Source organism: Orycteropus afer, unplaced genomic scaffold (assembly GCF_000298275.1).
Source record: "Orycteropus afer afer isolate SDZICR_OR568_19922 unplaced genomic scaffold, OryAfe1.0 scaffold00460, whole genome shotgun sequence".
NCBI lineage: Eukaryota > Metazoa > Chordata > Mammalia > Tubulidentata > Orycteropodidae > Orycteropus > Orycteropus afer.
Genome location: NW_006922047.1, coordinates 300,786 through 312,486, shown reverse-complemented (window position 1 = coordinate 312,486; position 11,701 = coordinate 300,786). Strand labels below are relative to the sequence as shown.

At 59.3% G+C, this 11,701-nt stretch overlaps 1 protein-coding gene across 1 annotated transcript in view; it reads left to right on the top strand.

Moving 5' to 3' along the window:
* Positions 1-7,312: 7,312 nt before the first annotated feature.
* Positions 7,313-11,701, top strand: part of TECR (trans-2,3-enoyl-CoA reductase) — a 5,535-nt gene continuing 1,146 nt past the window's right edge. The window contains exons 1-7 of the mRNA XM_007954422.1: positions 7,313-7,556; positions 9,565-9,926; positions 10,644-10,695; positions 11,086-11,130; positions 11,211-11,314; positions 11,395-11,510; positions 11,591-11,696. Of these exons, the coding sequence (XP_007952613.1) occupies positions 7,313-7,556; positions 9,565-9,926; positions 10,644-10,695; positions 11,086-11,130; positions 11,211-11,314; positions 11,395-11,510; positions 11,591-11,696 (1,029 nt within the window). The remainder of the gene's footprint in view (positions 7,557-9,564; positions 9,927-10,643; positions 10,696-11,085; positions 11,131-11,210; positions 11,315-11,394; positions 11,511-11,590; positions 11,697-11,701) is intronic.

Genomic DNA, 11,701 nt, shown 5'->3' with positions numbered 1-11,701 from the left:
TATTCTCCCATGATTGATCTCTCCAAGGAGTGTATCTGCCTAATGTAAATGTTCAGCTCATATGCCTGTCTTTTGTTTGGCTGGAAGCCACAGGAGTGGGTTCAGTTCTAGACCTGAAGGGCAGCTAGGGGCCATAGTCTCAGGGGTTCTACCAGGCTCTATCAGACCAGCAAAGTTGGGCCTTTTTTTTTGTTATGATTCTGAGTTTTGTTCCACACTGTTCTCCCACTCTATCCAGGATCTCCTACACAGATTCCCCCTCCCAGTGGCTGATGGTGGTGGTGAGTGGGGTTTCTTAATGGGCCAGATCTTCTCTCGGTTTGGATGCTTAATGAAGCTTACTGTGTCCACAGCTGAGCTTAGCTCTATTCCCACAAACCTGGTGTTTCCCAGCCCCAGACAGTGGCGGCTGCAGCCTGCCAGCCCCTGGCCCTGAGGCTGTCTGACTGCCCTTTCTCTCACGCCTCATGTGCAGAGGAGAGCAGTGTCTGAGCCCGGCCTTCAGGGTACGTGTGGAGTGTCCCCACCTTCATTGCCAGCACCAGCTCTCAGTCAGGGCTCGACAGAGTCCACAGAGGGCTAGGGAACAGACACTCAGCCTTGTGGGGTCACCTGGCCTTGTGGCAGTGAGTTAGCTCTGTTGTTACAGCCTGAAAGCAGCCATGGACGACATGTCAACCAAGGAGCATGGCTGTGTTCCAATAAAACTTGACTGTGCACACTCACTTGGGAATTGCATATCGTTTTCATGTCATGAAATGTCAGGTTGTCTTTTGTTGGCCGGTGGGCCACAGTTTGCCAACCCCTACTCTAAGCCATTGTTATGGAGACGAGTTACTGCCAAAGCCTGCCTCTCACTGGCTCCCTGCTTCCGCCCTTACAGTCCAGAAAGATCCTCTGGCATGCGTCCCTTCACAGCCCTCCTCTGTTCAGAAGTTTCCATGGCTCCCACCTCATTTACAGTACAGGCTAACGTGCTCCCCACAGCTGCATGGCCCTGCATGACCCGCCCCCTCCATCACCTCCTTCCCCTCTGCTCCCCTCCCCTCGCTGGCTCTGCTCCAGCCTGTGGGCCCCCTCCCTGTTGCTCCAGTGCACTGAGCATGACCCCCAGTCCAGGGCCTGTGCACAGGTGGCTGTTTGCCTGGGATGCCCCCCCCAACTACCTGAGCATTTCTTTCTCCCTCACCCCCTTCAGGGCTTGGCTTAAAGTCCACTGGACCGCTTTATAAATCTGTATACTTTACTGGCCACTCGCTGTCCCCTGTCCTGCTGTTTTCTCTGTGGCACATGCCATTTGCTACTACACCCTGTTGTTACTGATCTTACTGTCTGCTTTCTTCCTCAATGCCATCGTCATGTGGGCAGGGATTCTCTCCTTCCATGGCAGGTCCCCAGATCACTTATCAGTGCTGCCCTGGAGTAGGTGTTCAGCTGAGGGTGGGAAGAGGTCTTGGTTCCCTCATCCGCAAAAGGGCATCCATCATAGTAGTTGTTGATATTATGTGCCATCGAGTCGACCCGATTCACAGCAACCCCTCCTTGGGTTTCCGGGACAGTATCTCTACAGAAGTAGATTGCCCAGCCTTCCTTCTGAGGAGTGGCTGATGGGTTTGAACCGCCAGCCTTCTGGTCAGCAGTCAAGTGCCTTAGGCACTACGATACCAGAGCTCCTCCCTCGTGCTAGTAGAGGAGGTAGATAATTCCTGTCAGGGATGTGCCTGGGTGAGCCACCCAGAGCTGGAGTGTCAGCCGGGGCTGCCTTCCAAGTACTAAATAATTGGTCCGTGTGTGTGTGTGCCTTTTTCTGTTTTAAAGGGGTCGGCCCCTCTCCTCAGAGTGGAGGCAGTGTTGCATCATGGTTGTCAGCGGGGCTTTGGGCCCAAGCTGACTGCCTTGGCATTGGCTCGGGGACTTCCTGGTGACGTGCCCTTTTGCCCAAGTTGTCCTCGCCTGCATTTTCTGAGCTGCCGGATGGCACCACAGTCTTAGCTTCCAGGGCTGGGGTGAGGATTAGATGAGTCGGTGCAGGTGAAGGTCTTAGCACTGTCTTTGGCAGGAGGTAAGCATTTGGTAGTTGTTACTAGCAGCGCCTCTCGCGTGGATACCTCTCTCAAGGAAACAGGCTCTGCAGAGCTGCTCAGGGTGCATCAGCGCCCTCTGGAGGCCTCTCTTGGCAGAAGCCCCTCTTGGCAGAGGCCCAGGGAGGCAAGATGGATTGTGTGAAGAGCTGGGTCACAGAACAGAGTCGGACCCTGGATGGAGACAGCCCCGGACCCCTCTGCGTTCTGTCCAGTGTGTGCTCATCTGGGACCTTCTGTAGCCATAACACTCCACCGGGGACACACAGCCACCTGGTGAATGTTCCCCGAGGCTGGATCGTGCCGTGCTGTGCAAGGGCTCTAACAGGCAGGAACGACACTGCCAGGTCCTCCCAGCCCCGGCCCCACAGCTCCTGTACCACCTGTCTGGTGAGTGGGGGTGCAGGCAGGAGCAGACGGGTCGAGGGCCTAGGTGTGGGCGCTCTGCATGTTCCCAGCCCTCCCTAGCCTGGTGACGTCCTGCTCCCAAGCAGGCAGCTAGGGGGGTGGCTGGCGCAGCTACTCTCTGGGCATCACGGAGAAATGAGGTCAGAGCAGAGGCTGCCGCTGGGGAGGGAGGTATTTCTGGCTGAGCAGGTGTGGCCTGTGCTGGCTTCCTGGCACTGAACCCAAGGTCTTTTCAGCTGTCCTGGCATTGGCAGTGTGGCTGGATATTTCTGGAAAGTGGAAGGGAAGACAGCTGAAGTGCTGAGCTGGAGTCCAGGCAAATGTGGTCAGGCCTCTCCAGGAGGGAGTCCACTCCCAGAGCAGGCTGCCTGGGGGGCTTGTTGGGCACTTTGCCTTTTGCCTGGGGTCCTTGGTTGCCCCCAGCAGGGCTTGCACCCACAGCCTCTCGGGACTTCCAGGGGCTTTTGCCACAGTGCCAGGAAGTGATGTGGCCCTTCAGAGGGCTCTCTCTGGGCATTCTGTCCCTGGGGTCAGAGTCAGCCTGCCAGGGAGCTGGGTCCTCAGGGACAGAATCTGCCACATGGTGTGTCCTCACCTGTCACCACCACCACTTCCTCATTTGTGACACGGGCCTCAGACTGGTGGGGGGGGGGGGTCTGTGGGATGAAAGGAGGGGCGTTTGGAAAGTTCTGGCCAGAGCAATAATCGTTGGCATCTGTTCTCACCTCTGATTATTGAGATTTACCATGGGCAGGTCACATTTCAGGATGCAGACAAGTTCCAGGTGCATAGAGGAGAAGTGATGAGGGTGGCCTAGAATCCAAGCTAGTTCCTCCAGACCACCTTGCCCCTTGTCTTGGGGCCAGGAGGCTGCAGGCCTCATGATGTGGGCTCCACAGTGAAGCTGCTGCATCTCCTTGTTTACGGATGAGCAGGGGGCCTCGCAATCATCAGGCCAGCCTGCCCTGTCAAGGTGGGGAAACAAGCTCAAGACGTGCCCTCCCCCAGGCTCCTGGCCGCCCGTGCCTGGATCCTGTGTGCAGTGCTGCCCGGCCATCCCACCAGGTGTCGAGCAGGAGTTGCAAACTCAGCTTCTCCAGACTGGAGCTCAGCGGTGCTTGCTAGACCTCGACCCACTCTCCCAGGCTCCGACTCTTCCCCTCTTTCCTCTGCACATCCAGACCATCAGCTGGGTCATGTCAGCGACACCATCACAGTCTGTTCAGTCCACCCCCTTCTCACCCCACCAGGTTCCCACCCAGTCCAGCCCCAGCGTTGCCTGCCTGGACTAGTGCAGTTATCTCTTCCCGTCTCCTCTTTCCCCCTTCTTCCTGCTGCAACATCCACAGGACCCCTGTGAGCACCAGCAGCAGGGTGTGGTCCTTCTCTGCTCACAGCCCTCTGTGCCTCCCACCTCCCTTGGGAAAAAGCCCAAGCCTTCCCTGTGCAGCCCCTGAGGCCTGCAGGACCTGCCCTGCCACCTCCCTGTCCTCATCTCCTCCCACCCTCCCCCTTGCTCACACGCTCCAGCCTCATGGGCCTTCTCGATGTTTCTGTTAACACGTAGGCACAGTCTGGCCTCAGCGTGTTTGTACTGTTTCTTCTCTGCCTGAAATGCGCTTCCCCAGAGAGGCACATGGCTTGTTCCCTCCAGTCTGTCAGATGTCTCTTGTCAGGGAGCCCCTTACTCCTGACCCCCCATCCTCTATATCTCCTCCACAGCACTTAGGACAGCAGTGCCCCTATGGTCTGCCCCTGCTCCTATCCCCCCTCCCCATCACACAGACTGTGAGGCTGTTCTCATAAAGGTGAGGCTTGACTTTGCTCACTTCAGTGTCCCCAGGACTTGGAGCAGTGCCTGAGGCACTGACCTTGGCAGACTGGGGTTAGTGCCCCTCACTCACTTGGTCCCACTCTGCACTGGGATCCTCCAGTGGCCTGTAGAATGGGGGTGCCTTCCCAGGGAGCCAGATGGCTGCCAGCATCCTTTCAGCTGTGCAGTGAGGCTACAGCCACAAGGGGGCAGTGTGGAGAGTGTCACCGGCTCAGCAAGCTGGAGGCCGCAGCCCGGTCTTGATCCTCGTCTTCTGCACGGTGAACGCTGTTAGTGGTGGTGGGTGGAGGTGGTCTTGTAGGCAGCGGAGTTCTGTACCGGCCCCTGGGAGCCAGCCTGAGTGGACATCATGTCAGCAGCACTCTGACCGCGTGGGTTGATGGGTCCCTCTTCGTGGCCACAGTCGGGATGTGGGGGAGGGCATGAGCGCTCAGCCAGTGCCATGCTTGTGACCACCACTGCCAGTTGCTAGCATTTGTCTAATAATGTTTACTCTTAACCATGTTGATTCGTTCTGTACAGGGGACCTTACGTAGTCCATCCACTCCTCACTTAGCACGTGGATAGGTCCCACAGACCGGGTTGTTATGTGAAAATAGCATTATGTGATAATGGAGGATGACCACATGGGATCACAGAGTGAAGAGAGACCACGTGATCACATACCTGCCAAATTACCGTATTGAAAAAAACAAAACAAAACAGCAACCCACTGCCATTGAGTTGATTCCGATCATAGTAACCAAGTAGGACAGAGTAGCTCTCCACAGGGTTTCCAAGGCTGTAAATCTTTACAGAAGCAGACTGCCTCATCTTTATCCCACAGGGCGGGTGGGTTCGTACTGCCAGCCTTTCGGTTAGCAGGCATATACTTCAACCACGATGTCACTTTAACCACTATGTTCGTCACATTATTATGTAACCGCCACACTTCATCGTTACATAACTACCAAACCACTGAGAATCATGGCCCAGCCAACTTGTCACATAACCATCACATAACCAGCTTTTAGTCTTCTCTCATACCTCTCATAATTACTGCCAGATTAACGACCAGAATAGTCAGATAGCAGATCTTTCACTGTTGTCGTAAATGTCAAATATTGGGTGACGATAAGTGAGGAGTGTTGTTGTTATGTGCTGTAGGGTCGGCCCCGACTCATAGCAACCCCTCCTTGGGTTTCCGAGGTGCTATCTCTACAGAAGTAGATTGCCTAACCTTCCTTACTAGGAGTGGCTGGTGGGTTTGAATCGCCAATCTTCTGGTTAGCAGTCAAGTGCCTTAGGCACTGCACTACCAGAGCTCCTAAGTGAGGAATAGGTGTGCTTATTTTTGCCATTGTCTGTGTAGTTCTTACAGCAAACCGGCAGGTAGGTAGGGGTGGCCCACTGCTCAGGTGAGAGGTTGGCAGGTCTAGAGAGGTTGGGTAACTTGTCCGGGGCCACACAGCCAGGAAGTAGGTGAGTCCTGACTTGAGAGCTGAGTGTGAACTCAGCTCAGGAGGTGGGCCTACCACTGGCCCTCACACCTTCACCCTCCTCTGAGGGGGCTGTGGGAACTGGGGTGCTGCCTCAGAGGGCCCACCAGTGTCAGCCCATCAATGTGGCCTTCCTGCACATGGGGTTGCCAGTGACGGAGGAGAGCCCAGTTTCCAGGGAGCAGAGCCCCTGTGGCCTGGTCAGGCAGTGGTTTCCCTTGGTGAGGGGTGCCCAGGAGACAGGGCAGGAGGATCTGGCTGGGCAGGGGCAGAGGCCTGGGGGACTGGTGTGGGGACAGGAGCTGAGGGGAGGGGTGGGGCCTTGGGGCCCAACCCACGTGACCTTGGCAGGTGCAGTGTCTCCTGCCCTCCCAGATATTTCCAGAGCACAGTCCTACCCTGGCCCTGTTCTGGTGCTGGGAGACATAGACCTGGCCCCCCAGAAGCAGACACTCTAGTGGGGACACAGCCGTTCCTCTGTGTGGAGGATCAGGAAGGCCTCCTGAGAGGACCTCTACAGGCCTGAGAGGATCAGGGAGACCATTGAGTTTCTGGAGAAGCTCCCTGTGGGCAGAGACCCACGACACCCTAGGCCCCCCACTGTGGTGGCGCTCTCGGGACCTTTCCCCTGGGCAGTGGGGACAGCGGAGCCTCTGCTCCATCAGTTACACCTGCTGGGCTGTGGGCCTGGGTGCCCTCCTGCAGGTGGGGGCTGCAGCCTGGCCCCAGGCCCCTCCTACAGGGTGGGCTGTGGGCACTGCCCGCCCCCTGGCCCTGGGCCATGCCCTCACCTCGTGCTACCACGAGTTGCTGTTGGCCCGGCCCTGGAATGTCGGGCATCTGTGTGAGAATTCCTTCCCAGCTAGTAGAACTCATCACAAGCCACTCGCCTGTACCCCAGCCCAGGGTGCCTGTATGTCCTTGTCCTCTGCCTCCCCATTATGCCCCTCTGAGGCCACTGGGACACACCTCCTGCCTGTGACAGCATCTGGACCTTGGGCAGATGACACTCCCAGCCCTCACCTCATTTCATATGTCGAGTACACTCTGCCTCCCACCCCGCTATGGGAGCAGCAGCACCTGTTCCTTGGTCCCCCTAACCTCCGTGGGGACAGGAAGGGTTGTGGGGGCTCCCCTCAAGGGGTCCCACCACTCCTCCCTGCCCATGGCCCTCCTCCTCCCCAGCGATGGGAGTGTGGGGCCTGAATCTACCCTGCCAGCTGGCACCCTCTGACCCCAGGCCTGGGCACGCCCTGAGCCCGCAGCCCAGCCCTCCTCAGGTAGGGTGGGGTGCAGCACATGAGGGGTCCCTACATTAGGTTCAGGGCCTCTGGGGGTGGGTGGGTGGGAACCTCTGCTGCTCCTTGCCCCGTGCCCCAAGACCTATTTTCTGAACTCTATTTGGAAATAATCACGATGCGTCAGATATTGCAAAAGTAGTACAGAGCGATCCCGTGCACCCCCAGGGCCTCGTACTCTTGCTGCTGGGTCCAGAGAGCTGGGGACAGGAAATGGAAGGGAGCCGATGGTGGCTGTGGGTGCTGGCCCTGCAGCCGGCCTTACCTCTCGAGGGCTCAGGTGGCTCCTCCGTGGGTCGACCCGGGCGCTGCTTGGACTCCGGCGTCCTCCCCAAGAGGCAGCCAAGAAACCTCTTCCCGGCCCTTCACGGCTGCGCCCTCCTGCCACCCTTCTGCGGCAGCCTGCGCCTCGACGGCCGGCGGGCGGCCCAGGGCCTGTGTCTGGGCTGGGGAGGGGGTAGAGTTTCACCCCTCCCCCTGGCAGCTGGCGGGCAGGGCCGGCCGCTGTATTTTAAGCTCTTGAGTGGTTCAGCTGGAACTTGAGGCTCCTCTCCCAGCGGAGGCTGGTGCTGCCGGCCTGTAGGCCATGGGGACTCTGAAAGCGGATGGGTACTGCCCACCTGGGCCCAGAGCCTATTAATAGACCTGCATCCCTGGGTGTCCAGTGCCTGCCCCGGGCCCAGCTGTTCTAACCCTTCCCAGCTTATTCCATTGCGCCCTTTGGCCTCACCCAGAAGTCCCTCTGGTGGAGCCTGGTGCTGCCCACCATGTGCCACTCTCTGCCCAGCCCTTGTTGTCCCTGTGTCTCAGAGTGGTCAGGTCTCCCAGGCCCCATAATTGGGCAGAGCCATGTGACAGCACGCTGTGAGGTAGGGTGGTAGGTAGGATCCCCGAGGGTTTCTTGGGTGGCAGGCTCTGTTCCAGGCATTTTTTCTGCTTGCCTCATGCCTACCATTGGGCCACTGTGTCACGGGTCAGCGGACAAATCACGCCACGACAGGGACTTGGTGGCCTGTAGGGGGACTGAGACTTGAACCCAGGCCCATGCTCTACGTGGTGGCAGGATGCCACGATGCCCACAGGACCTCCCTGCACCTGTCACCTGCGCTGACAGCCTGCAGCTACTGAGTGTGTCCCGTCAGGATCCCGCTGCTGCTTCACAGCCCGCTCACCGGGCAGACCCCTCTCTGCCTCCTCCGTGGCTGGGCCGTGCCCCGTCTCTCCTACTTTCAAGGACGTGCACGTGTTGTGTGTGTGCACGTATCTGTGCAGGGTGTGTGTGCACATGTCGGGAAAGGGTATGAGGGGAGCCCAGCTTTTGCAGTGTCACGGTGAAGCCCCTTCCATCAGGATGGGCTCTCCTCTTGGTGTGGGGGCCCTGTCTCCTGGGTGTTGGTGGGTGGGCGGATCCTCAGATGGCCCCTGCCCACCTGGGGCCGGCACTGAGCTTGGATCTCAGAGCAGTCTTTTGTTTCCATGCTGTCTCTGACCAAGGGCCCACCAGGGGCTCTGTGGGTGGGAGTGGTCACCAGCAGCTGCTGGACAGTGGCTGATTGGGAGGGAACTTGCACCTGCCTGCATGGCTGGTTCCTAACAGGGTTCCTGCCGTGGCACGCAGGCCTTTTGGGATCTGTACAGACGCTGATGGGCCTCGCTGCCGGCTCCAACAGCTACACCCTCTCATAGCTCATGCCTGGTGCCTTCTATTTGTTCCTTGGGATGGGTGGGCCACATGGCCCCAGGGACTCCCTCTGTCCCTGTGTCTGGCTCCTCGTCTGTGGGGTCAGAGAGAGGGGGCCTGGCTTCCTGGGTCCAGCACAGACCTGGCTGTGGCCAGGAGATGCCAACATGCTGAGACTCTGGAAGGCTCAGGCCTGGAGGGGCAGCGATGTGCTGGGAAGCTAGCCCCTGGAGGTGGCCTTGAATCAGGCCTGGGTGGACCTGGTGAGAAATTGGTGGAGTGGCTTAGGCGGGGGAGGGGGCTGCTCTGTGGGGACTGAGGCTCAGCACCTCTGCCGGGGTGCTTGCCTGGAGCTTCCTAGTGTCTGGCCGGTTCATACTTAGGGCGAGTTCTCTGCACCAAGAACTCTGGAATCTGTCACCTCCCTGGAAACACAAATGCACAAAGAGAGTAATCCCAAGTGGCTCTTATAGCTCAGGAGGGGAAATGGATGATCTATCTCGCAGATTCTCAAAATAGCTGGGGGTTCTCCAGGCCCAGTGAACTCGTCCACTGGCCTCCCACCAGCCTCCCTGGCCCTGAGGGGCCCCTTGGTGCCTGGCTCGGGGCTCTCTGGGCTTGGTCTGATGGGAGGCCATACCTACTAAGAAGCTTCTCTCTCTGGGTTGCTGGCCCCCTTTGAGCCCCCAGAGGAGGTTGGTGGCACAGCCCCGGGACTCAGTCTGGGCTGATTTTATATTTAGCTGTGCCGGGGCTGTGGTGCCACTCGGGTTACATCTGGCAGAGAAGCCAGCCGCGCAGGGCAGCGCGGGCTCCCTTCCAGCACCGCGGCAGAATTTGATCAGCCAGCCGGCCCAGAGCTGCTTCCAGTGGGGAGGTCTGTGGTGGGGGCTGACGGGTATCAGCCAGGCCACTGGCCGCGGCAGGCGTGGAGGGGAGCGGGCAGGGCTGGTAGCCGGTGCCGAGGGTGGCATGGATATGAACCTGGTGGTCCGAGAGGCCAGCCAGGGCCTCGCCCTAGACCTCAACAGCCTCCCTGGGCCTGCACCCCCCAAGACAGCCAAGAAAACTAAAAAGGGTGTTCTCTTCTTTGAGGTGGAGATTCTGGACGCAAAGACGCGAGAGAAGCTGTGCTTCCTGGACAAGGTAGGACTGTGGCTGCCAGCTGCCCCAAGCCAGGGTGCTGGGCCCGGACTCCCACTTCTTCCAGTGGCGTTAGCCAGAATCAGGGAGCAACCGCTTGGCTCGAGGGAGCCCAGGAGTATCCAGCGGGGCCCTGTAGTGCCCCCTGGCCCTCCCGGCCTCCCAGCGTGGGGTAATGCCCTAGCCAGTAGGCCACTTCTGGTCGTGGTAGACCTTCACTCTGCAGAGACAGGAGTCTAGGCTGTGAGAGGCAGTGAGCCACTCTGGTGGACCCTGCAGGGCTTTGGGGCCCCGGAAGGAGGCACAGAGTCCAGGCCTGGGGGAAGGAGCTTGGATCTTCCTAGGGGAGGTCTCAGCCAGACTGAGGGCTTCACTGTGGGCGTTGTGGGTGGGGCAGAGAGGAGAGGACAGACGTGAGGAGGTCGAGAGAAGCAGGCCCAGCTTCCGATGTTCAGACTGTCTCCCAGCTGGGCTGGGAGTGTTGTAGCCAGGGTAAGACTGGAGCCCCCAGGCCCAGGCCGTTCCCACTCTTGGGCAGGGCCCTCAGCTGCTCCTGTCGAAGCCAAGGAGCTGCAGTTCCTGCCCTGGCCCTGACCACGCAGATAAGGGACTGGGTCGCTGCCTCCACCCCCACCTCCAACTGCAGGGCTGTCTAGGCCATCAGCCTGGCAGCCCCCAAACAGCAGGGGCTGACAGTGCTGTGGCCTGTGCCTCTTCCAGGTGGAACCCCACGCTACCATTGCTGAGATCAAGAACCTTTTCACCAAGAGCCGTAAGTAGGGGTGGCTGGGCTGCCCTGTGTGAGCCCTCTGGGCAGGGCCTAAGGCCTGAGCCTCTCTCCCAGGGTCGTGTGGAGCTTCTCTGGGCTCAACTGGGGCAGGTGCCCTGCGTAGCCATCAGCAGTAACACCCTTCCTGGGCTTCTGGAAGGATAGGGTCTTGCTGCCCCTGCTCTTTGGGCTTTATGTCCTGGGACTGACTGCACAGGCCTCAGGCCTTGCCCAGGGCCGGTGGTGGAGCATTGGGTACCCGAGCCCCAGGACCCACAAGAAGCTGGGGGCTGGCACACTATGGAAAGGCACAGTGGGGTGGGCAGAGGGCAGGTGGGCAGGCCTGGGCCGTGGCCAGGCTGGTGCTGTGACTGGCATGTGCTCTCCCTGCAGACCCACAGTGGTACCCTGCCCGCCAGTCCCTCCGCCTGGACCCCAGTGAGTACAGCTGCCTGCTCGGCCATGCCTGGGGTAGGGGTGAGGAGCTGGGCAGTCCTGAGCCACCTGCTTCTCTGCAGAGGGCAAGTCCCTAAAGGATGAGGATGTGCTGCAGAAGTTGCCCGTGGGCACCACGGCCACGTTGTACTTCCGGGATCTTGGAGCCCAGATCAGCTGGGTGACGGTGAGTCCCGACCCCACTCGCAGCCTCCTTTCCCGCCTGTCACATCAGGGGTGGCTCACCTTGACCCCCACCCACCACAGGTATTCCTGACTGAGTATGCAGGGCCCCTTTTCATCTACCTGCTTTTCTACTTCCGAGTACCCTTTATCTACGGCCACAAATACGACTTCACCTCCAGTCGGCACACAGTGGTGCAGTGAGTGGGGGCGGGGCGGGACAGGGCTGGGTTGGGGGCCGAGGGCCAGCCCCGCCCCGCTGAGCCTGCTGTTCCCACAGCCTCGCCTGTATCTGCCACTCATTCCACTACGTCAAGCGCCTGTTGGAGACGCTTTTCGTGCACCGCTTCTCCCATGGCACCATGCCCCTGCGTAACATCTTCAAGGTGAG